Consider the following 20,647-nt stretch of genomic DNA (forward strand, 5'->3'; position numbering starts at 1 on the left):
TGAGCCTAAATCAAGAGTTGAATGCTTAAGTGACTGAGCCACCCAGGTGCTCTGTAATTTTTTCGTTGTTGTTTTAAAGAAAATGGAATGATAGCGTACATTATAAATCTCTGAAGCTATTTTAAATAAATAAGATGTGACCAATGATATTTATCACGGGGGGAAGATGTAAAAAATATGACCGGCTTTTCTATTTCATTGTGTCTTGAACATTGTGTGTCAATACGTATATTTGTCTATATATTTTTTTTTTTGAGTATTTTGGATTTTACCCCAATTTAAAAAACAACATGTACTCAAATTAAAATAGACACTTACAAAACTGTGTGGTAGAAAGTGAAAGTTTCTTCCCATCTCATCCCCAGAGATATGACTACTATTAAAGCTTATGAGCAGCGCCTGGGTGGCTCAGTGGGTTAAGCATCTGACTCTTGATTTTAGTTCAAGTCCTCACGGTTCATGGGATTGGGCCCTGTATCAGGCTCTGCACTGACCGCATGGAGCCTGCTTGGGATATTCTCTCCCTCTCCCTCTCCCTCTCCCTCTCCCTCTCCCTGTCCCTCTCCCTCTCCCCCTCCCCCTCCCCCTCCCCCTCCCCCTCCCTCCCTCCCTCTCTGGCTCTCCCCTATGCACACATGTGCTATCTAAAAATAACCATTTAGAAACCAATTTGTCAATAAATTTCATACATATAAAAAAAATAAAAATAAAAAATAAAAATAACCATTTAAAAAAAAAAAAGCTTGTTGAATATTCCTCTGGACCAGCAGTTCTCAGATTTTTTGGTCAGGATCCCTTATACTCTTAAAGTTTGAGAACCCTGAACAGCTTTTGTTTATGTGAGTTCTGTGTATTTAATGGACCACATTAGAAACATTGATACATCTTCCTAAGTATCAATATCACTGTATTAGAAAGTGAACGATTGAAACATAATTTTATTGTCACAATAATAAATTCATTATGTTTAACATAAAGGATATATTATTTATGAAAAATGATTATTTTCCAAACCCCGAAATAACTTAGAAAAGTGGCATGGTTTTGTATTTTTGCGAGTATCATTGGTTTGGGTTAGAAGATTGCTGGATTTTGCGTTTGCTGTATTGTGAATTTGCATTGAAGAATATGAAGAAAATTTGGCTTCACGCAGATAGGAGGCTAGAAGAGAGAAGGGGTATTTTAATAAGCTTTTCAGATAAGTATGGATATTCTTTCATACTAGAGCAAGATTCGGCAAGTAGTATTTTCTTTAAAAAGTTTATTTAGATGTTTTTATTTATTTTTGAGACAGAGAAAAAGCACGAACTGGGGAAGGGGCAGAGAGAGAGGGAGACAGGAACTGAAGCGGGCTCCACACTAACAGCAGAGAGCCTGATGCGGGGCTCAAACTCATGAGTTTTGAGATCATGACCTGAGCCGAAGTCAGACGCTTAGCCGACCGAGCCACCCAGGTGCCCCAGCAGGTAGTTTCTTAATAGTTGCGATGTGGCACCTGAAACCGTATCATTGAATTTCTGAGACTCTTAACGCTAATATTCATTGGTCTGTTTTGTACTTTGAATGGACTTTTTACCAAATACGTATGGTTCTGTGACCTGCATTGTTCATGTGGAAAATACTCAATCACTGAGTCATGCAGCTCTACACAGTATCGACACATTTCATAATACGGTATTTTAAAAGGTATCATTTTGTTCATGTCCTCAGTGATCTTAGAAAAGTCTGTTAAGGAGGAACCTGTCAGCCTCAAAGTGGCAGATACAGATTTTCCTAAATCGGGATTTTCACTCAAAAGTTGCGCTGTTAACATGGCAACGGATACAGTTCGTGGTTTTCCTTGAAGCGACGAACCCACTTCATTAATTTTCAGAAATGTCTGCCGGATTCTCAGGTCTCCATAACCATAGGTTTTGTCACTCAGCTCTTTTCTCAAGTAAAAATGTTGTTTCATGAGAAAACAAACTAGTTCAGCTTGCCCCCTAAACAAAAGGATCTCTTCTTTGGGACAACCGTCATACTCGGGTGTGCAGAAAAGGCACTTTATGTGTGCACATCTCCTTTTGTCCCACAGGATGTGAAAACTGTGCTGCCTTGATTTGTGCTAAGGGCCACCGTAGCTTTTGCACCATCAGTGCACATGTCAGCACAGTGAAAAAGTCAGCTCGTGTTCAGTAACAACAAAAGTAGTTTTGACTTTGCAGATCCCCTCCCTGAAAGGGTCTTGGAGACCCTCTGGGGTGACGTGGATCATACTCGGAGAACCGCCGCTCTAATTTTTTATTTTTTAGTGTCCTAATATGTATTTATAATATTTACATATGTTTGTAAGTTTTTAAAAAATAGAAATGGGAACGTAGTGTTTCATAACTGCTGTTACTAAGAGAATATTGTTTATTGTGATTAGCAGTGGAAAGAGTGCTCATCACAATAAACAATATTCTCTTAGTAACAGCAGTTACCAAAAGATGGGACTCTGGGCATGAAATCCGGCAGTCTGCTGGATTAGTGATTCTTCCCTTGGGTAGGACAGCATTGTAGAGTTTCTCTCAGGACTTGATCAAGTTATATGGCATTCTTAGATCTCCCACCTGTGTTGCATATGCCAGTGCTGTAAAGGCAGGTCCCCTGGTCGAAGACCACTGCCCCAGGTGCATTTTCCAGTAGCATCTGGTTGCTAAAGGCAAGAGTGGCTTAGAAGAAAGTCTTAGCTTTTGACTGGAGGAGAAAGGAGAAAGTATTACAAGTAGCAGTGGTGCAAAGAGCTGTGGGCAGTTCTGGAAGCTAGAGCCTCCTCGGAAGCTAGAGTTGTCGCAGAGCTTCTGATCTTGTGACGCTGCCTGTGAGAACACGGCCTCTCCTTCTCTGTGCCTGCTGCATTGTGTCCTGGTGGCAGCCATGGTTTGTTTTCTGTCCTAGGGCACACGGTGACACCCAGCACTGTAGGAAGGCTCTGCACCGGGCCGTCCAGTGCACCAGTGACTACCCCGAGCACGTCTGTGAAGTGTTGCTCACCATGGAGAGGACAGAAGGTGGGGACCCTCCGCTCTCGGCTTCTGGCTTGGAGTCTGTCCCATTTGCCGGTTGGTCTCAAGACTATAGTCTAAGGACAGACTGGGTACGGGTACAGCCGCTCAGATGGCACTCAGTGATTAGAGCGTTGATGGCACTCGCCAGTGAGTCCACATCCTCTCGCCCCTCTTCTGAGAGTCTCTGGGTACAAGGAGGGCTCTCTGTGATGCGCCCTGGCACAGGGTTCTCTTCATTCTTTGCGGTGGGCAAAGCAGCCCTGTCTGCTCACTAGGTACCGGCAGCACTCCTCCCTCACCCCCGGTCATGACAGAGACATCTCCAGTCTTGTTCCCTGGGGAGCCAGCTCACAGTTCAGAGTCCCTGCTCTAGCACAATGTCATGCACACGAAAGGCCTGTTGAGGGGCAAAGGGCTGAACATGGCCTTCGGTGGGGTGTGCGTCTCTTGTCCTAGCTGAGAGCCTCGGTATTAAGTTCTCAGTAGGAAATTGCATTTACCTATGGGTGTTGATCTAGATTTGGGATACGATCCCCTCGGAACTGGAAACAAAACACGGAAGCAACAAAAGCAAATAAAAAACACCCTAACATTTATCATTTGAGCAGCTGTTAAAATCCTTCATCTTCGTGTAAGTGCCTTGTACCCGTTACATTAGAATGTCTTCTTAATCTTTGCCGTGGAAAGCCCATAATAGATCGTATTCTGGTTTTCAAGTCTCTTCTAAAAGAAAAGGGATGTTTTAGACATATCTGGGAGGACTATTCACATTCTGAAAAGCTCAAGCCTGCCATAAGGAAGTCCTAAAATGGGGAGCCGACTCTCCGGTTTTTATTGTCTGATGGGAGAGACCTCCGGTAGAGGTGTGGGGAAATTAAGAAAATTTTATACTGTTGCATCCTTGCAAATGCAAAAAAGTTAAAGTTTGCTTCTCTTTCTGTCAAGGTACTCTAGAAGATTGGGATATAGCTGTTCAGAAAACCGAAACTCGATTAGCTCGTGTTAATGAGCAGAGAATTAAGGTGATGATGCTTACTTAAAGTCTTCAGAACCTCTGCTAGCTGTTTTGACTGTGTTTCGTATGAATATTTCTTGTCAAAACCTTTGAGGTCTTAAGTATCATTTGCTCAGAGAATATTAATTAGTGAAGCACTTGAATCCGCATTGAAGCCTATCTTGTATCATTTTCTTGGATTGGCTCAAAATTTGAGCCCCAGCAATAAGTATGTAGTGGGGGGGATTTGGGACCTAAAAGTTATTGGGCTATAGTTGAAAGAGATAGAATGGAGCCCCACGTAGCCCGGTGATTGGAACTTGAACCCGTCCCAGTTAATGAGAGCCCCGGTTTTGCGATGTGTTTCTTTCTTTTGGTGAGTAATTCCTGGGGACACTGCAGAGCATCCTGTAGACTTGAGACACAGAACCCTAAGAATCCTGGATAAGCCCTGGCCGGGAAAGTTGTGAGGACACCCTCCTCCTCCTCCTGGCGACCTCTCCTCCCCCTGGGGTAGTGAATTTCCACTCCCAAGTCCCCTTCCCTCGCGACTCCCCATGGGTCCGTAGAGTTCCCGCAGTCGCTGCATTTTAGTGATGCGTCCGTGTTCCCAACTTCCCAGGTTGCGGAGAAGGAAGCGGCGCTCGCCCAGCAAGAAGAAGAAAAGGCAGAACAGCGGAAGAGGGCCCGGGCTGAGAAGAAGGCGTTAAAAAAGAAGAAAAAGACCAGAGGCGCAGACAAGCGCAAAGCAGAAGAGGATGATGAGAAAGAGTGGGGCGATGATGAAGAAGGTAAAGCTTTCTGGAAATGCTACTTGGGAGCATCTCCAAGTTCCAGTGAAGTTATGAAAAACATCCAGAGAACTTTTGTCTTAAGCCACGTGAGAATAAGTTGCTCGCATGGTGCCCCATCACCCTTCCTGTCCCTCTCCACCGTCCACGTGCATGACCTCCTCCTGCTCGGGCTCCACGCCGTGTGGAGCCTGCCCTGCAGCCCTGCAGCCACCTCGGCCTGTCTTCCCAGCCTCCACTCCCTCCACTGTGCCATCGCCCCCCCTCCGCCTGCCTGCTGTGTGGAACCCCCCTCACCCACTCGGGCTCCCACACCCCAGCTGCCCCTGCCCCTCATCCTCTCAGGCTCCAGCATCCCGCACCGCAGCCCCAGCCTGCGCGGGCACCTGCCTTGTTCGGACTGCCAAATGGTTCTGACTCGGTAGAGTCTTCAGCCAGTGTTTCTCTTGCCCCTGCCATTCCAGGGCTGGGCAGGTGTGGGTCAGGTTTATTTCAGCAATGTCAGTCAAGGTAAAAGCATTGTCTCTAGACATTAAGGGACGCCACACGTTTTCCTAGTACAATGGTGTCAACCAGAGGGAAATAGTAACGGAGCCATCATCCAATTGAACGACCTTTTGCTTATGCACCTTTTGGGGGCTTCAGAATGACCATGTATGGGTAGCTCACAGTCCTAGGGCTCCAGGTTTAGCAGGAAAGGCAGATGTGACGTGACTGCAGTGGTGCGTAGTCAGGATCGTGGGAGAGCACGGTGTGGATTAATGGTGGAGGCCAAAGCGCCACTGGCGGGTCAGCTGTCTGCAGGAAAGACTTCACGCATCTCGGCATCTGGAGGCGGGAGGGATCTCTGTCAAGTGCAAAGGAAGGGAAAGGTAAACCAAACAGAGTGCCACTGACGGCGAGGCACGAGGCACAGAAGAGCCTGGCATTTTCTCTGAATGGCAGGTAGCTGGGTTTTAGCCCCGATGCGTGCTGGGGGCGGTGTGCTGGCGTACGGGAGGCTGGGGGAGGCGAGGCCGGAGGAGCTGACCGGCCTGCCCACTCGGGGCCGCTCTTGAATGCAGCGTGCAATGGTTAGACTTCATTAGGAGGGCAGTGGGGAGTTGATGGAAAGGTCTGGAAGTGGGGCCAGTGCCAGTTGGCTTCCAGGACCGTTCCTCAGGAGGCAGTGGGGCAGATGGGTTGGAGTGGAATGTTGTTAAACTCTGCTGAAGGACACGAGACAGCAGTGAACAGTTTAGGGACTGCAGTGCTGTGTAGATGTGGAGCCCGTACTGCAGAGTCATCCAAGGGGCTTGTTTAAATTCAAGTCTCCCGGCCCCATCCCTCCGTTGCTGCCCCAGCAAAAGGGGTACTGGAGCATTTGCCACCTGAAGTTGGAGATCCCCTGCCCTTTGATGCAGGTGACTCTTGAACCTTGAGGGTTAGGGGTGCCAACCTCCGGCACAGTCAAAAATCCGCGTGTAACTTTTGATTCCCCCCAAACTTAACTACTGCTAGCCTACCGTTGACTGGGAGCCTTCCCGGGATGCTGTCAGCAGTTGACTAACACATGTCTTGTGCGTCACGTATGTTTTATACTGTATGCTTATAATGAGGCTAGAGAAAAAACGTAATTGCAAAAACCAGAAGAGAAAGTACATTTCCATGCTGAATGGTATTTATCAGAAAAGTCCACGTGCAAGTGCACCTGCGCAGTTCAAAACCGTGTTGTTCAAGGATCAACTGTATAATTAAGAGTGGACGATGGGGGACGCCTGGGTGGCTCAGTCAGTTAAGCATCGCCTTCAGCTCAGGTCATGATCTCGTGGTGTGCGAGTTCGAGCCCCGCGTCGGGCTCTGTGCTGACAGCTCAGAGCCTGGAGCCTGCTTCGGATTCTGTCTCCCTCTCTCTCTCTGCCCCTCCCCTGCTGACACACACACTCTCTCAAAAATAAAAAAAATTAGGAAGAAAAAAGAGTGGGTGATGGGGACTTAAGTGATCACCTGATTTAGTCCACTTACCTGAATGTAACTGAGGCCCAGAAAGTGGGGGGACAAGTTGAATGGGTGAAGCAAGACTTGACAGAGGGCGTGGTATGGCCCAGGTCCAGAGAGTGTGTCCTGGGCAGCTGCCACAGACCGGCCGTTTGTGGTGGGAGGAGAACTTTCCCGCAAGAGCACTTACGGGGAACAGCTCGCTGAAGAGAAGAAATCTTAATCGTTGCTACTTTGCTTCCTTCAACCTGTAGAGCAGCCTTCCAAACGCAGAAGGGTTGAGGACAGCACTCCCTCAGCCGGAGAAGCACAGGACCGAGAGCCGGAAGCGGGACTCTTGGGGAAAAGTGTGCCCGTGGACGTGGACCCCCCCTCAAAGCAGAAGGAGAGGGCGGCCGCCCTGAAGAGGGACGTGCCCAAGGTGCCCCACGACAGCAGCAAGGACAGCATCACCGTCTTCGTCAGCAACCTGCCCTACAGCATGAGTGAGCCGGACGTGCAGCTCCGGCCGCTCTTTGAGGCCTGTGGGGAGGTGGCGGAGATCCGGCCCATCTTCAGCAACCGGGGCGATTTCCGAGGCTATTGCTACGTGGAGTTTAAAGAGGAGAAGTCCGCCCTGCAGGCGCTGGAGTTAGACCGGAAGAACGTAGAAGGGAGGCCGATGTTTGTTTCCCCCTGTGTGGATAAGAGCAAAAATCCCGATTTCAAGGTGGGTCTGTGCAACACGACGCCTTTCGTGTTGGGTTGCTGCGGGCAGAGCGAACGCTTTTCTCCTGGAGCCGCTAATATTTAGCGTCCACGTGCGGTATCTGTAGTCTGGTAACTGCCGCGTTAACCGGGTCTGTTCTGAGCTGGGTAGCTGAGGCCTGACTCCTGGCTCCGTTTCTTCGAGGCCACGCTGGTTGACACGTGATGAGAACATTAGGAACCGTAACAATGGCTACTTGCCGCTGAATTTAGCAGTGGAGAGGGGGCGAGGGGGCCGTGTGAGGTATTTAACATACTGCCTTGTCGGCTCCTTGCCCACACTAGGAGAACAGCGGCTTCCATTCTTGCCATGTTCTGGAGGAGGAAGTTAAAGTGACTTGCTTGGAGTGGTGCCATTAACAATTAACAGCACCCAGGGGCGCCTGGGGGGCTCAGTGGGTTAAGCGTCAGGCTTTGTCTCAGGTCACGATGCGGCTGTTCGTGGGTTCGAGCCCCACATCAGTTTCTGTGCTGACAGCTCGGAGCCTGGAGCCTGCCTCAGATTCTGTGACTCCCTCGCTCTCTGCCCCTCCTCTGCTCATGCTCTCTCACTCAAAAGTAACAAACATTAAAAACAAACAAACAAAAAAACCAATCTGTGGCGCCCAGGGTTGGCTCCCGTCTCCGGGCTGAGTCTGGTATGCACTAGGGTGTGGTGTGCTGGATGGGGCTGTGGGTGCTTGACTTCGTTTCCCTCCCTTCTTTCTGTAGGTGTTCAGGTACAGCACTGCCCTGGAGAAACACAAGCTGTTTGTCTCGGGCCTGCCTTTTTCCTGCACTAAAGAGGAACTGGAAGAGATCTGTAAGGCTCATGGCACCGTGAAGGACATCAGGCTGGTCACCAACCGGGCGGGCAAACCGAAGGTCAGTGTCTGCACGCGATGCGTTAGCCTCCCAAGGCTCGGGCCAGCCTCGTTCTCCATCTGTTCAGGCTGTTAGGTTCTGATTGGGTTTCTGGTTTGTCTGCTGAGAAACGACAGGTTGACAGAATGATAGGACACTTGGTTCTACTTGCATTTGGACTCGGATTGGCTCGTTTCCAGCTAATTATGCTAAAAAGAATAGGGCATCGGCGCAGACCCCTGGCTGTGAGGTGTGGGCGAGGTGCCCTCTTCCGGAGCGAGCGCCCTCTTGCCCAGGCTGGCCCCTTCACTAGGCCTCCAGCCACCACTTCCCGTCCCTCCCCGAGACCCCATCACGTCCTCCCCTTAGCCCCCCTGGGCACCTTGCAAGATCCTTTTTGTGCGACATTCTGAGTAGTTGTTCAGGCACATGTTTGGATGACCTCTCGTTCCCCCGGCCGTCCAGGGTGATGGAGAGTTGAAGACTATGAAGCAAGGAGGGGCCGAGGTGCAGACATGAGGGCTCATCCCGTGTCCAGCCGCCTCATCCATTTGTTTTTGCTGGATTTATACTGGTCCGTCTGTCCGTTTCTTTCTTTCCTTCGTTATTCTTATCTTTTTTTTCTTTCCTTTTTTTTTTTTTTTTTTCCTTTTTTTTTTGCTGGAGCAAGCATGAGGTGTACCAACCTCACAAAGATGATCTGAAGTTACGGTCAGTGGCAGAAACAGAGAGGAAGAGCAGGGCCAGCGAATAAATCTGTAGACAAAGGACGGTGGCGGTGGGGGGAGGGAACCCGATGACGGGGTGCCTGCCCGGTACCAGCTTCCAGAACTGAGGGAGGAAGTCGGGTCTGGCTGCGCAGCACCTGACCTGACGGCTCTGGCTCCGCCTCTTTCAGGGCCTGGCTTATGTGGAGTATGAAAGTGAATCTCAGGCGTCACAGGCCGTACTGAAGATGGATGGCATGACTGTCAAAGAGAATGTCATCAAAGTGGCCATCAGCAATCCCCCTCAGAGGAAGGTTCCAGAGAAGCCAGAAGCAAGGAGAGCGCCAGGTGGTGCCTTGGTGCCGCGGCAGATTTACGGAGCGTAAGTGCTTGCGTGCCACCCGGCGCAGACTCCGTCCTGGCCGGCGCCGCTAGCTGGTTTCCTGCTAGTCATGCGGGCTTGGGCAGAGAGCTGGGGACGCTCACCGTGGCTCACCAGAGCAGGGTGCCCGGAGCAGGTCCGCACGGCGCGTGAGCCGGGGAGCGGAGCCCTTCCTGGCGTTCACAGTTTATACACGTGACTTATTTGAGGGCGGTCGGTTTCTAGGCGGCGGTTATTTTAAAGCCTCCTTTGGCAGTAGGGTCCATATGTGTGGATTCAGAAGCTTGCCGGGGTGACCTGTAGCCCCAGCTATAATCCTCTAAGAGCGAGGTTTTCAGCCGGTAGGAATGAGACGGCAAAATTGTGACGTTAGTTGGTGAGGTCCGAAGGATGACAGCATTTTGATCCGCCCTGCTTGTGACTGTATTGCACAGGGTTGGTCTTTGCCAAAATTGTGGAAGGGGCAGTTTGTTAAACCGGTTTTTGCCAGTTCAAAGTCAGGGAGAACGGGGATCATCTTTACCTTTCTGGTATTTACTCTTCACCTCTTAACTTTGTGCTCTGTGCATTGAGAGAAACTTGTCTCGTAACAGACTACAGAAATGACCCTTGAAAGTACAGTCTTCACCTTTTAGCTTTGGGTGATTTAAGACCATCCTGGCTTCTTTTCGCAAATCAAGGAGGGGCCGTGAATTGTTGCTTGGAAAGGATACATTCGGTGTTTGCTCTTCCAGGCGGGGGAAGGGAAGAACCCAGCTCTCCCTGCTGCCTCGTGCCCTGCAGCACCCGGGCGCCCCGGCCGCTCAGGCTGAGAACGGCCCCGCCCCGCGGCCAGCGGTCACCACCTCAGCGGCCACCGAGGCACCCAAGATGTCCAATGCCGATTTTGCCAAGTTGCTTCTGAGAAAGTGAATGGGACTGTGGAGAAGGGAAATGCCTTACTTCATGCTGGCCAGGAAGACCACCCGGCACCCAGCGGTACTCTGGGTATGGAGGGGCCCGGGGCAGCACCCCTCTTGCACATTTTCCTCTGGGTTAGGCAGAAAGGGATGAGGGTGTCCAAGGGAAGAGGCTTGAAGCGCTCCCTCATATTGAGGGCAATAGGAGGAAAATGATCACTCCGTGGTTGGGCCCAGGGTGTAGTTTCCTAAAATATTTTTGTGTCTTATGGAGTGAGAAACAGAAGTGAAACTCAAACACCGTTTTGAGACCCACCTGTCCAAATGTTTTCGGCCAGCTCTGGCCCCCTTTTATAAGACACTTCTCTTACACCTTGCACAGCACACGTGCCCATCACTCTTTTAATTTTAAAAGACAAAATGGCAGATGCTAGTAATTCACCAGAATGGCCTATTTTAGTAAAGGGGTGGTGGGGATAGGGGAAGTCACCTAAAAAAAAATTGATGGATTTTTGTTCAAGGGGGCTGTGCGCGTTTTTATATTATGTATTTGTAAATGACACATCAACCCATTGTTTTATGTTTCCTAAAGGCCGAGTCTTTGTGACATTTGTTTTGTCTGGGAGTTCTGTGCGCCACCTGCCGTGGACCATTTTCTTTGCCTAGTGTTGAGTGAACTGTATTCTTTGTCTAAACATTGCGTTTCAGCCCTTTGGTTTTGTTTAAATGCCACGTCAAGTGCAAACTTAAATTCTTCCCACTTAGCTTTGTTTATTAAACTGAAGTTCTCTTAAAAACTTCTTGCCGAATGGTACTCAGATGTTCATTCAAACCCGGACGTGTTTTGAGATGGGTGCGCTTGGTGTTACCTAACACATGTGTGAATAGAACTTTTGTAAGTCCAATCCTGTTGTCCCTTTGATTTAAATCTTTTCCGATGTGATGGGTCTTCAGTTTTTTTTTTTGTTTTTTTTTTTTTTTATGAAATTTATTGACAAATTGGTTTCCATACAACACCCAGTGCTCATCCCAAAAGGTGCCCTCCTCAATACCCATCACCCACCCTCCCCTCCCTCCCACCCCCCATCAACCCTCAGTTTGTTCTCAGTTTTTTTTTTTTTAAATTTTTTTTTTTTTTTCAACGTTTATTTTATTTTTGGGACAGAGAGAGACAGAGCATGAACGGGGGAGGGGCAGAGAGAGCGGGAGACACAGAATCGGAAACAGGCTCCAGGCTCTGAGCCATCAGCCCAGAGCCTGACGCGGGGCTCGAACTCACGGACTGCGAGATCGTGACCTGGCTGAAGTCGGACGCTTAACCGACTGCGCCACCCAGGCGCCCCTGTTCTCAGTTTTTAACAGTCTCTTATGCTTTGGCTCTCTCCCACTCTAACCTCTTTTTTTTTTTTTTTTTCCCTTCCCCTCCCCCATGGGTTCCTGTTAAGTTTCTCAGGATCCACATAAGAGTGAAACCATATGGTATCTGTCTTTCTCTGTATGGCTTATTTCACTTAGCATCACACTCTCCAGTTCCATCCACGTTGCTACAAAGGGCCATATTTCATTTTTTCTCATTGCCACATAGTACTCCATTGTGTATATATACCACAATTTCTTTATCCATTCATCAGTTGATGGACATTTAGGCTCTTTCCATAATTTGGCTATTGTTGAGAGTGCTGCTATGAACATTGGGGTACAAGTGCCCCTATGCATCAGTACTCCTGTATCCCTTGGATAAATTCCTAGCAGTGCTATTGCTGGGTCATAGGGTAGGTCTATTTTTAATTTTCTGAGGAACCTCCACACTGCTTTCCAGAGCGGCGGGTCTTCAGTTTTAAACTTTACTTTGCAGCATGTTGGCACTGCAGCTTTTAAGCTTTTTTTTTTTTTTTTTTTTTTTTTTTTTTTTTTTTTTTACCTCTCCGCCTCTATCAAATATTTATTGCTTTAAGAGCAGCATTGCCAGTCCAATAGGGAAACAGACTTTGTAAAGACACTCTGGGGGAAGAAATCAGGAAATGCTTTCATGTGTGATGGAAATCAACCCACTTCTCTGGTTTTTTAAGTTTCTGTGCATCAGGCTTTACTGCATTTTTCACAGAAAACTGTAAGCATTATACAAAAGCACAGACAGAAGAGCAAAAGGAAGTCCTTACGCGCCTGCCACTGAGCCTCAGCATTTCCCATCTAGCGCATCGGCCTTCATTTCTGCCCCCACCCCCTCCTGCCTGTTACGGACATCACAGGACTCCCCCAGTAACGGCGTAGCACCTGCCTCAAAGAGATAAAGACCTAAAGGCCACAGTATTGTCATCATCCCTAGAAACATGAGCAGTCATGCCTTCGTGTCCTCAGCTATCCATATGGCCAGTTTCCTGTTGTTCTGTAAATGTATCCCCCCGCCCCCCACCCCGGTAAGTTAGGATCGGTTGATAAACCTCCCAAGGCTTTTAATCTGAAGGTTCCCCTCTACCTTGTCTTTCTCTTTGGCACAAAACATTTTTTGTCAGGTGTTACTTCTGAATTAAATTCAAGTAGTGGCTGCTGGAAGCAGCCAGAAGAACGTGTGCTGTTACCCTGGTTCCTCCTGTTCTCTTTGGAATATGGCCACTCACCCTCCTGCAGAAGCCTGCTCGCTGGGTGAGGGGACTGGGGATGCTCAGGGACGGCTGCCGAGGAGCCACGAATATTCCCTTCCTGATCCAGGTTAATGTGGCTTTACCCTCACGGCTTCCCGTCTTACTGTTCTGTTTTCTTGATGGGGGCAGCCTTCTGCCCTCACTTTGTGCTCTCGCCTGTCAACACATGCCCATCACAGAGTTGAACCTCTTCAGGCTGGAGCTCAGGGTGTTGACGGCTCTAGAAACGGACTGTCGGGAACATGTGAGTGGGTCTATGTGTTTTCCCCAGGAAACGAAGAACTGTTGGCAAACAGGAGCACGAAATGGCACGCAGTTGGGAGTGCCAGTGACAGGTCGGTGACTTCTCCCTGCCGGCACAGGTAGGTGGCTAACCTAAAGGGTTCTGTCCCATTTTCCTGTTGAAATCACCGTCTGGGATCTGTTTTCTGCCACGATAATCTAAATAGGACTTCACGTTCTGCAAGAATTCCTCCTTCATCCTCGTAACAAAGGGGAACAGCTCTTGGATAAGACAGCCGAGTCTCGGGCCTTTCTGTCTTAAAATACTTTACTAGAGTCAGTCATCTGTTAAAATAACATCCTTCGCAACAGAACTAAAGCGCACGCTTCTCTATAGTACAGAGCGCTGCCGTCAGGTTTCCTTGGTGTGCCTATAACATCAAGAAGAGTTAGGTTGAAGAGCTACCTTACGGCAACATGCAAATACGAAAAGATTTTTTATAGAGGTTTGAATATCACTCGGGGCCACTTCAGACATTTTTCTTAATCCTTCAGAAAGCTACTCTGTGCTAATTACACAGTTAAAGAGGTATACAGACACCTGCTACTTCAGAATAGTGACCTCCTTACCGTCAGAGTGTGACTTCTCAAGCCAGAGACCACACTTTGTATGTATTCACCATCATTTGGACCCTGACAGAGTGCACTACGGCGTGAGATGTCCCGTGCTCCGTCACTGGGAGGGGGACCCGTGGCCCTTTTGACTCTGAGGAGCACAGCAGCGGTCACATTGTCACCTCTGCCATTTATTACCGATAGAGAACCTTCTTCCATAGAATGACGACGCGGAAACTTGGCCGTGTGGTATATTTTATCATTTTACAAGTTCCTAGGAAAATAAGGCCACTGGAAGGCAATCTCTTTTGCTTCCCCGAGGGAATGCTGGACACCGTGCTGTACCCTGGCTGCGGGAGGTGGGGGTCAGGTGAGTACGTAGATCAAACTGCACGACAAGAGAGACACATCGGACTATGGCTAAGGGTTTTCCCTTGGTTCGGGAGACACTCCAGTTTGTTACCAAAAATGCATATTTGGTGTTCATACGTGGCATCTGTTTTCTCAGATTTATTCTTGAATGTCTACCTACACAAGATGTTACACTCAGAGTCAGACTTGGCCACGTGCACAATACCTGACTTGCGGTATGACCCAGTCGAGTGACGGACTCAGAACTTTGAGACTAAAACACCTGGTCTGAGTTGCTGCAAATGAAGCGTGAGAAACATTCAGACACAGAGAAAACCAAGCTGGCCGCTCGGCTATTCTTAATTAGAAAAAGAGTCTTGACGGGGAAAAAAAAACCAGCCTCTGCGACTCGCGTTCGCAAGCCACCTAGGACTCAAAGACTTCCTTGAAATAAGCAAGGTATCTCACAGAGACGTTGTCAACATTTTTTATTTTGTATCTCAAAAGTCTGCCCTACTAGTGAGAATTAGTCACAACGCTCATCTCTTTGTAGGGGAGCAAAACTCTCTCAGAAAGAAAGCTTTCCATTATTTCTCAGAACCGGGACCGGGTTCGCACCAAGAGTGCTGACCTCCCAGGTGAAGTCCCAGCACCTCTCAGCCAGTTTCATAGAAACACTTGGAGGAGTTACTCCTGGGGCCCTAGATCTCGTTCCACACTCCCGGCCTCTCCCGACCCGAGTGCAAATTCTGCTCCAGAACCCGTGTTCTGGTCACACAAAGCGCGCCGGTGCGCCCCCAGCGCCTACTGGGGCCACCACCACGGACAGCGGACGCCACACAACATTTACTAGCTCAAAAGAAGAAAATAAATAACTTGGGCTGAGTTATAAGTTACCTTAAAGACAGGGCTTAATAATTTAGTTTTGTCGCTTTTTTAACGAAAACGTTTGGAGGTAAAGAACGCTTAAGTTCCTAATCGGTCTCCTTTTGCTTCGGGAGACGGCTAGGTTTCTAGAAACGCTAAGTGTTGCTTCCCACTGGGTCATCCCTTGGCACCAAGGGAGGCTCTCCGGGGTTAGGGCCTCACGGGCAGAGTCTCCTTAAACCCGGAATGGTTGGGCGTGGCCTCTGGCAGGGCCACCGGGTACTCGGTTGTGGCAAAGAGCAGGGTGTCCAGGGTGGTCTCCGTACACTTGGCGATGAAGCGGATGAACGGCCTCACGTCGCCTTCGTTGGCGACTTCCAGTACGTGGTAGTACTCGGACCTCTGCTCCTTGCGGATGGTGATGGGGGGGTAGCCCGCCTGCATCAGGATGAGGTTCATGAGCAGGCGCGAGGTCCTTCCGTTGCCGTCGATGAAAGGGTGGATGTAAACCAGTTTATAATGGGCCAGGGCCGCAAACTCCACCGGGTGCAGGTTCATGGCGTCCTCGGAGTTGAGCCACTGGATGAACTCCTCCATCTGCTTTTCCACGTCTTGAGGATGGGGAGGGATGTGATGTCCCACCAGGACCTGTGTCGTCCGAAACCTGCCAGCTTCCACTGGATCCACGTAACCCAGCACCCGCCTGTGGATCTCCAGCACGTCGCCGATGGCCACAGAGCCGATGCGGGAAACCAGCGTTGTGTTGATGTACGTCATTGCTGCGTGCATGCCGATGACCTCGTTCTGCTCCTCCAGGCTTTTCCCTGGCACGGCGTAGCGGGTCTCGAGGATGTGCCTGATTTCCGAGAGGGTGAGGGTGTTGCCCTCGATCGCGACCGTGTGGTAGATGTGATGGTAGTAGGTTTCCTCCATGACCCTGCGCAGCGCGGAGTTGCCCTTGGGGATGGACATGACCTTCTTCACTTTGCTGTCGATGATGCTGAAATACCTCTGGTCGATCTCCTCCACCAGCGGCAGTGTCCGGTCCCGGTTGACCAGTGCTTTCTCGTGGTAGGGCGAGATGGTCAACGCTCTGGCGTACAAGTAATCGGCCTGGACGATGTCCTTGTCCTCTTCGGAAAAGATGCCGAACTCGTTGAGCGCATCTGCGAAGTCTGGGTCCATTTGGAGGGCGTGCAAGAAGAGCTTGTGGGCTTTCTCTCGCTTGCCCTGGCGTTTCATTTCCAGGGCTTGGTTCAGAGCTGCTTTGGCTTCCAACTTCCCAGCTAGAAGAGAGCCAAAGAAGCATGGGTAGGGAGGGCACGGGATGTTCGGGGGCGCTGTCCCCTGTGCCGGTGCTTCCGGGGGCTCGTCCCAGCACTCTCTGTGTGTGTGGATGCGTTCGTGCCCCACACCTGGTGTGTGTGTGTGTCCCCAGAGCCACAGCCTCCACCCTGGGAGGTATCACCTGGACTCCCCAGCCCCCAGCTTTCTGAGGGCCGAGGTGAGTGGCTGTGGCCACAACTCCTGTCAGGTGGCCCTCCTGTATGATCTCAGCTCCCTGCTGTCCTGGATCAGTCCTGGTGATGCTGATCCCTGCTCCTGTCCCTTCAGGCCTAGGCTGTGAAAGCACCCCCCCCCCACGCCCCGGTGCCAGGCCCTGGGGGCTTCCCCACCCCTCATCTGTTCTTTAAGTCTTTTAACCCAGTGATTCTCAAGCAGGGGTGATTTTGTCCTTTAGAGGACATCCAGCCGCATCTGACACATGGTGGGGTGTCACAGTTAAGGGCGTGAGGGTGCTACCAGCATCCAGCGGGTGGAGACCAGGGAAGCTCAGCCTCCTAACAGCGCACCACAGAGGACAGCGCGGGGGTAGAAACTTCTCTAGCTCAAGCCCTCCCTCACCAGCCCTCCACCCACTGCTGAGGGTCATTAACACATACTTGGCTTCTTTTCCTTGGATGCCCAAGCCCTCTCACCCTCCGGGTCTCTGCCTGGTGCACTTTCCCCTCGTGTCATTTTCCTATTTACACTGGGGTCTCAGCTCAGGCATCCCCTCCAGGGAGCCTTCCTGGTGTGCTCCCCTCCTTCCCCATCACCAGGCTGGTGATGCCGTGCGGCAGTCATTTGTCAGCTTGTCTGAGCCGGGAGCTCAGGGTAGACTCGTTCCCCATAGTGGCCCTGTGTCCTGCACACACGACCCAGTATGCACTGTAAATATCTATGAAATTAACAAGTGTTGAGGAGAGCTGGCCAGTCTGTCTTGTCTTACCTGGAGAGGCCTTGGTCCTGACCGCCAGCAGTGCTGCATCGCCGGAGGTGACACTGAGCTCTGTAGACGGGCTGGTACACTTGGTGACGGCATGCTGCACCCTGTCCAGCTTGCTCCTGAGCAGGTAGAAGCCTTTGAGCACGGTCAGACACTGCTCTTCGATGGGCCCCAGCGGCAGCAGCAGCGCCAGCAGGGACCCCAACACCATGCTCAGCAGCATCACCCACAGGAAGCGGCCCCAGACGGAGACCCACTTCGGTTCAGTCACTGCCATCACTGAAGCCATCGGCATGAGTGTCATCTGGACAGAGGGGCAGGCCCCCTGGACATACTCCGTTGCCTCAGAGCAGGATCTGCAGGGGACCAAGAGTTGTAGGAGATGAAGTGGGGGAAGGGGACACACGCAAGATATGTTGCTGACTTCAGCTGGGGCTTGGAGGCTCCCACACCTCTTACTTCACTATGACCGGGGGGATTGAGGCAAGGCAGGAAGTGCTTATAAACGGGGAGGGGCCAGCCCGAAAGACTGGTGCCACTTCCAGGCCGTTGGGACTCTGAGCAGTAATGCTACCGCACTCAACATTTATTGAGCGCTTACCGTGTGCCAGGCCCCATGCTAAGTACCAAGGACCTCATGCATACTATCTCTACCAGTCTCCAACAGGAGCAGATGCTATCTATCGTCCTCCCACTTCTCCAGATGAGGAAACAGGCTCAGAGACGAAGCCCCTTGCCCCAAGTCACCCAGTGAGTAAGTGACAGTCTTGGGACTTGAATTCAGGAACTCTCCCCCAACCTCCCTTGACCACAAATCTCTGTGGCCACACATCAAGATTGGCCAAGGCAGTTCCGGGGCCTAGTGTCTGACACACACAACTATTTTTGTGGCCTGATTTACTGCCTCTTCATGCCCTCACCCTGGTATTAGCCACAGTGCTGCTCTCCCCTCTCTGGCCTTCCTTTCCTGGCCTGCCCAGCAACGATCTCACCTAGAGCTTGGGCAGTCCAAGCATCTCAAAACCTCCAGCCGTGGGCCAGAGTGGGTGACCCACTCCTCACCCTCCATCGGGACAGTGGGCATGTGCTTGGGGCTGGCAGTGGAGATGGAGGGGTCAGGTATGCAAGCACCATTATGCTAACAATAAGCATTTATTGGGCAACTATGGTGTACTGAGCACTGGGCTGCGGGGTAGCCATGCATTATCTCACTTACTCCTTAACACCTTATGAAGGAAAGCTACCCTTAGCTCCATTTTACAAAGGAAACTAAGTCAGCAAGTCAGTTTCTAGAAGGCCATGGGAGTAAACAGAAGCATGAAGAATGAGTCCTCAGTGCATCTAGGAAGAGCGCCCAGGTCTTAACCTCTACCTTATTCTCAACCAGGGCCCGTGTACCCCTATTCCGGCCTGCTTCTGGTGCTGGGCCTCCCAAGACCCAGAAATGACTGATGAGGTTTGTGATCGCTCAGGGCTTAGAGTCTAATGGGGAAGCTGGCTCATTGGTAACATCTGAAATGGCTTGGTCTGCGCCCTAACGGGGGTACGCTTGGCGTGCTGTAGGGGTTTAGAGGAGGGTGTGAGTCACTGCTTCATCCAGGTGCTTTGTGCGGCTCCCGGAGGGACGGGATACACGGCAGGGCTGGAGTTCGCCAGGGACGCGGGTCTGCGCAGGGGAGGCAGGAGATGCGAATCTCCCCCCTCACTACCCTAGGAAGGGGGAAACTGACGCCCAGAGGGGCTGGGCTACAGTCCCTCTGAACCCCGCCCAGGACTCACTCCCCCGCCGCCCCCTGCCCAGCTGGCTCTTTCCGAGCCCCTTGGGCTCTCCCCCTCCTACCGCGCGCGGCTTCCGACCCTGCAGCCGACTTCTAGGCACTCGGAGGCCCCGCAGCCGCCGGCTCCCAGGCCCTGCTCCGCCGCCGGCCTTCTGGCCCCGCCCCCGGCGCCTCGCCTCGCCATTGGGTGGTTCGCCATCCTCGTCGTGGCGGATTGGCTTCCCCAACCTGTCCGCCCCTCGTACTTCCGGGTTTTCGCGTCAGCCCCTGCTTCCCCGGGAAAGATGCGCCGTGGGCCACTCCCATTGGCTGGCTCCTGCGTTGGTCTCGTGCCCGCAGCGGCCAATAAGCAACAGGCGGGGCGGTGCCCGGGCGAGAGGCGGGAGTAGCGTGCGGAAAACCCGCGCGGGCGCGGAGATCCGCGGGTATGATAGATGCCGCGGTCGGAAACTGGTAATTCCGCCAGCCCCGGAGTGCTGTGCTTCCCTCTCCACGTCCTGGGGCCCTTCTCCTGGGCCTCCTTTTCCTTAGGTGTGAAATGAGGGTGCTCTCCACCCTGTTAGTCTGCCGTCACAGCCCCTTGTCCTTAGCCACGACGCTGTACCAGGGTTGCCGTCGTTTCTGACCTCTTTTCCTTTTCCTCCCTGAGTTTTTAGCGTGGCATCCGCTCGAGAAGGAGCTGGCTGGTTTATTTAGCTTCCCAGGGAAATAGAGATTTTTCCTTGAAGCAGAGAGCTGAAACTTCCGTCTTAGTTCACAAATATTGAAATTAAACACCCAGGACGTGCCCAGAAATGCTAAGCATTAAGATGTTAGCCTATAGACGGGAGCCAGAGGGACCCCGGCTGAAGTTCAGACTTGGTCACCTCCGCTCTGTGAGACCTTCGGCAAGTTATTCCGAGCTTCAGTTTTTCCATTTGTAAAATGGAGACAAACTGCCTCGCCTTTGGCCCCAAGTTCAGGATTTGCAGGCCAGACTCTCCAAGATCTGACCTTTTCCATGACGCACATTCCCCTCGGGAGCCACTATCAGGCAGTGGTTGTGGGCGTTTCCACTGGAAGCCACACAGCCCTGGGTTCCAGTCCCAGCCCTGCCCCCTTGCAAGCTGAGTTACATTCAGCAAGTGACTTGGTCTATCTCACCGGTTCCGTTTGCTTTTCAGTAAAATGGGGACAGTGTGATGACAGTACTTCATAGAGTTTTATGTGAGGGCGAAGTGAGATCCTACATGTCTGGCACAAAGCTGACGTTTGGTGAGTATCTGCTGTTGCAGTTATTCCTAGACAAGACACCGAGTCCTTGCTGTTTTGTTATTCACAGAAGAAACTGTCAGAGCTGTAGGCTGCTCCAACCACGGGGGAGTGACTCCATGTCCTTTCTTAGGTCTCAGCCTGATCCAGTGGAGGGAAGCCACCGACCTACAGCACAAAGGAAGTGTCCCAACCCAGGCCAGAGGTGTGCTGTCATGAAAGATACCGTGGGGGCGTGGGGGGGGGGGTGCGGGGCATTGCAAGGTGAGGGACCAAACAGCTT

The 20,647-nt window shown here is 51.1% G+C and overlaps 2 protein-coding genes and 1 pseudogene across 3 annotated transcripts in view; 1 reads left to right on the plus strand and 2 right to left on the minus strand.

Annotated features, from left to right (window-relative positions):
- The window catches only part of SART3 (spliceosome associated factor 3, U4/U6 recycling protein), a 37,640-nt gene extending 26,366 nt beyond the window's left edge, over nt 1-11,274 (plus strand). For both annotated transcript variants that reach the window (XM_030335922.1, XM_030335923.1), the window contains exons 13-19: nt 2,920-3,032; nt 3,975-4,051; nt 4,646-4,814; nt 7,046-7,500; nt 8,250-8,402; nt 9,280-9,470; nt 10,205-11,274. In XM_030335922.1, coding sequence (XP_030191782.1) covers nt 2,920-3,032; nt 3,975-4,051; nt 4,646-4,814; nt 7,046-7,500; nt 8,250-8,402; nt 9,280-9,470; nt 10,205-10,382 — 1,336 coding nt within the window. In that variant the 3' untranslated portion in view covers nt 10,383-11,274. The remainder of the gene's footprint in view (nt 1-2,919; nt 3,033-3,974; nt 4,052-4,645; nt 4,815-7,045; nt 7,501-8,249; nt 8,403-9,279; nt 9,471-10,204) is intronic.
- LOC115498891 lies at nt 9,982-10,095 on the minus strand (annotated as a pseudogene).
- Nucleotides 11,275-14,670: 3,396 nt separating the features above from the next.
- Nucleotides 14,671-19,277, minus strand: FICD (FIC domain protein adenylyltransferase). Its single transcript, XM_030335924.1, has 3 exons — nt 19,176-19,277; nt 17,339-17,691; nt 14,671-16,352 (listed from the first exon to the last, which is right to left on the minus strand). Exons 2-3 carry the CDS (start codon nt 17,637-17,639, stop codon nt 15,277-15,279), a joined length of 1,377 nt encoding a protein of 458 aa, XP_030191784.1. The 5' UTR covers nt 17,640-17,691; nt 19,176-19,277; the 3' UTR covers nt 14,671-15,276.
- Between the last annotated feature and the right edge of the window lie 1,370 nt (nt 19,278-20,647).

Source organism: Lynx canadensis, chromosome D3 (assembly GCF_007474595.2).
Source record: "Lynx canadensis isolate LIC74 chromosome D3, mLynCan4.pri.v2, whole genome shotgun sequence".
In the NCBI taxonomy this organism is placed as follows: Eukaryota; Metazoa; Chordata; class Mammalia; order Carnivora; family Felidae; genus Lynx; species Lynx canadensis.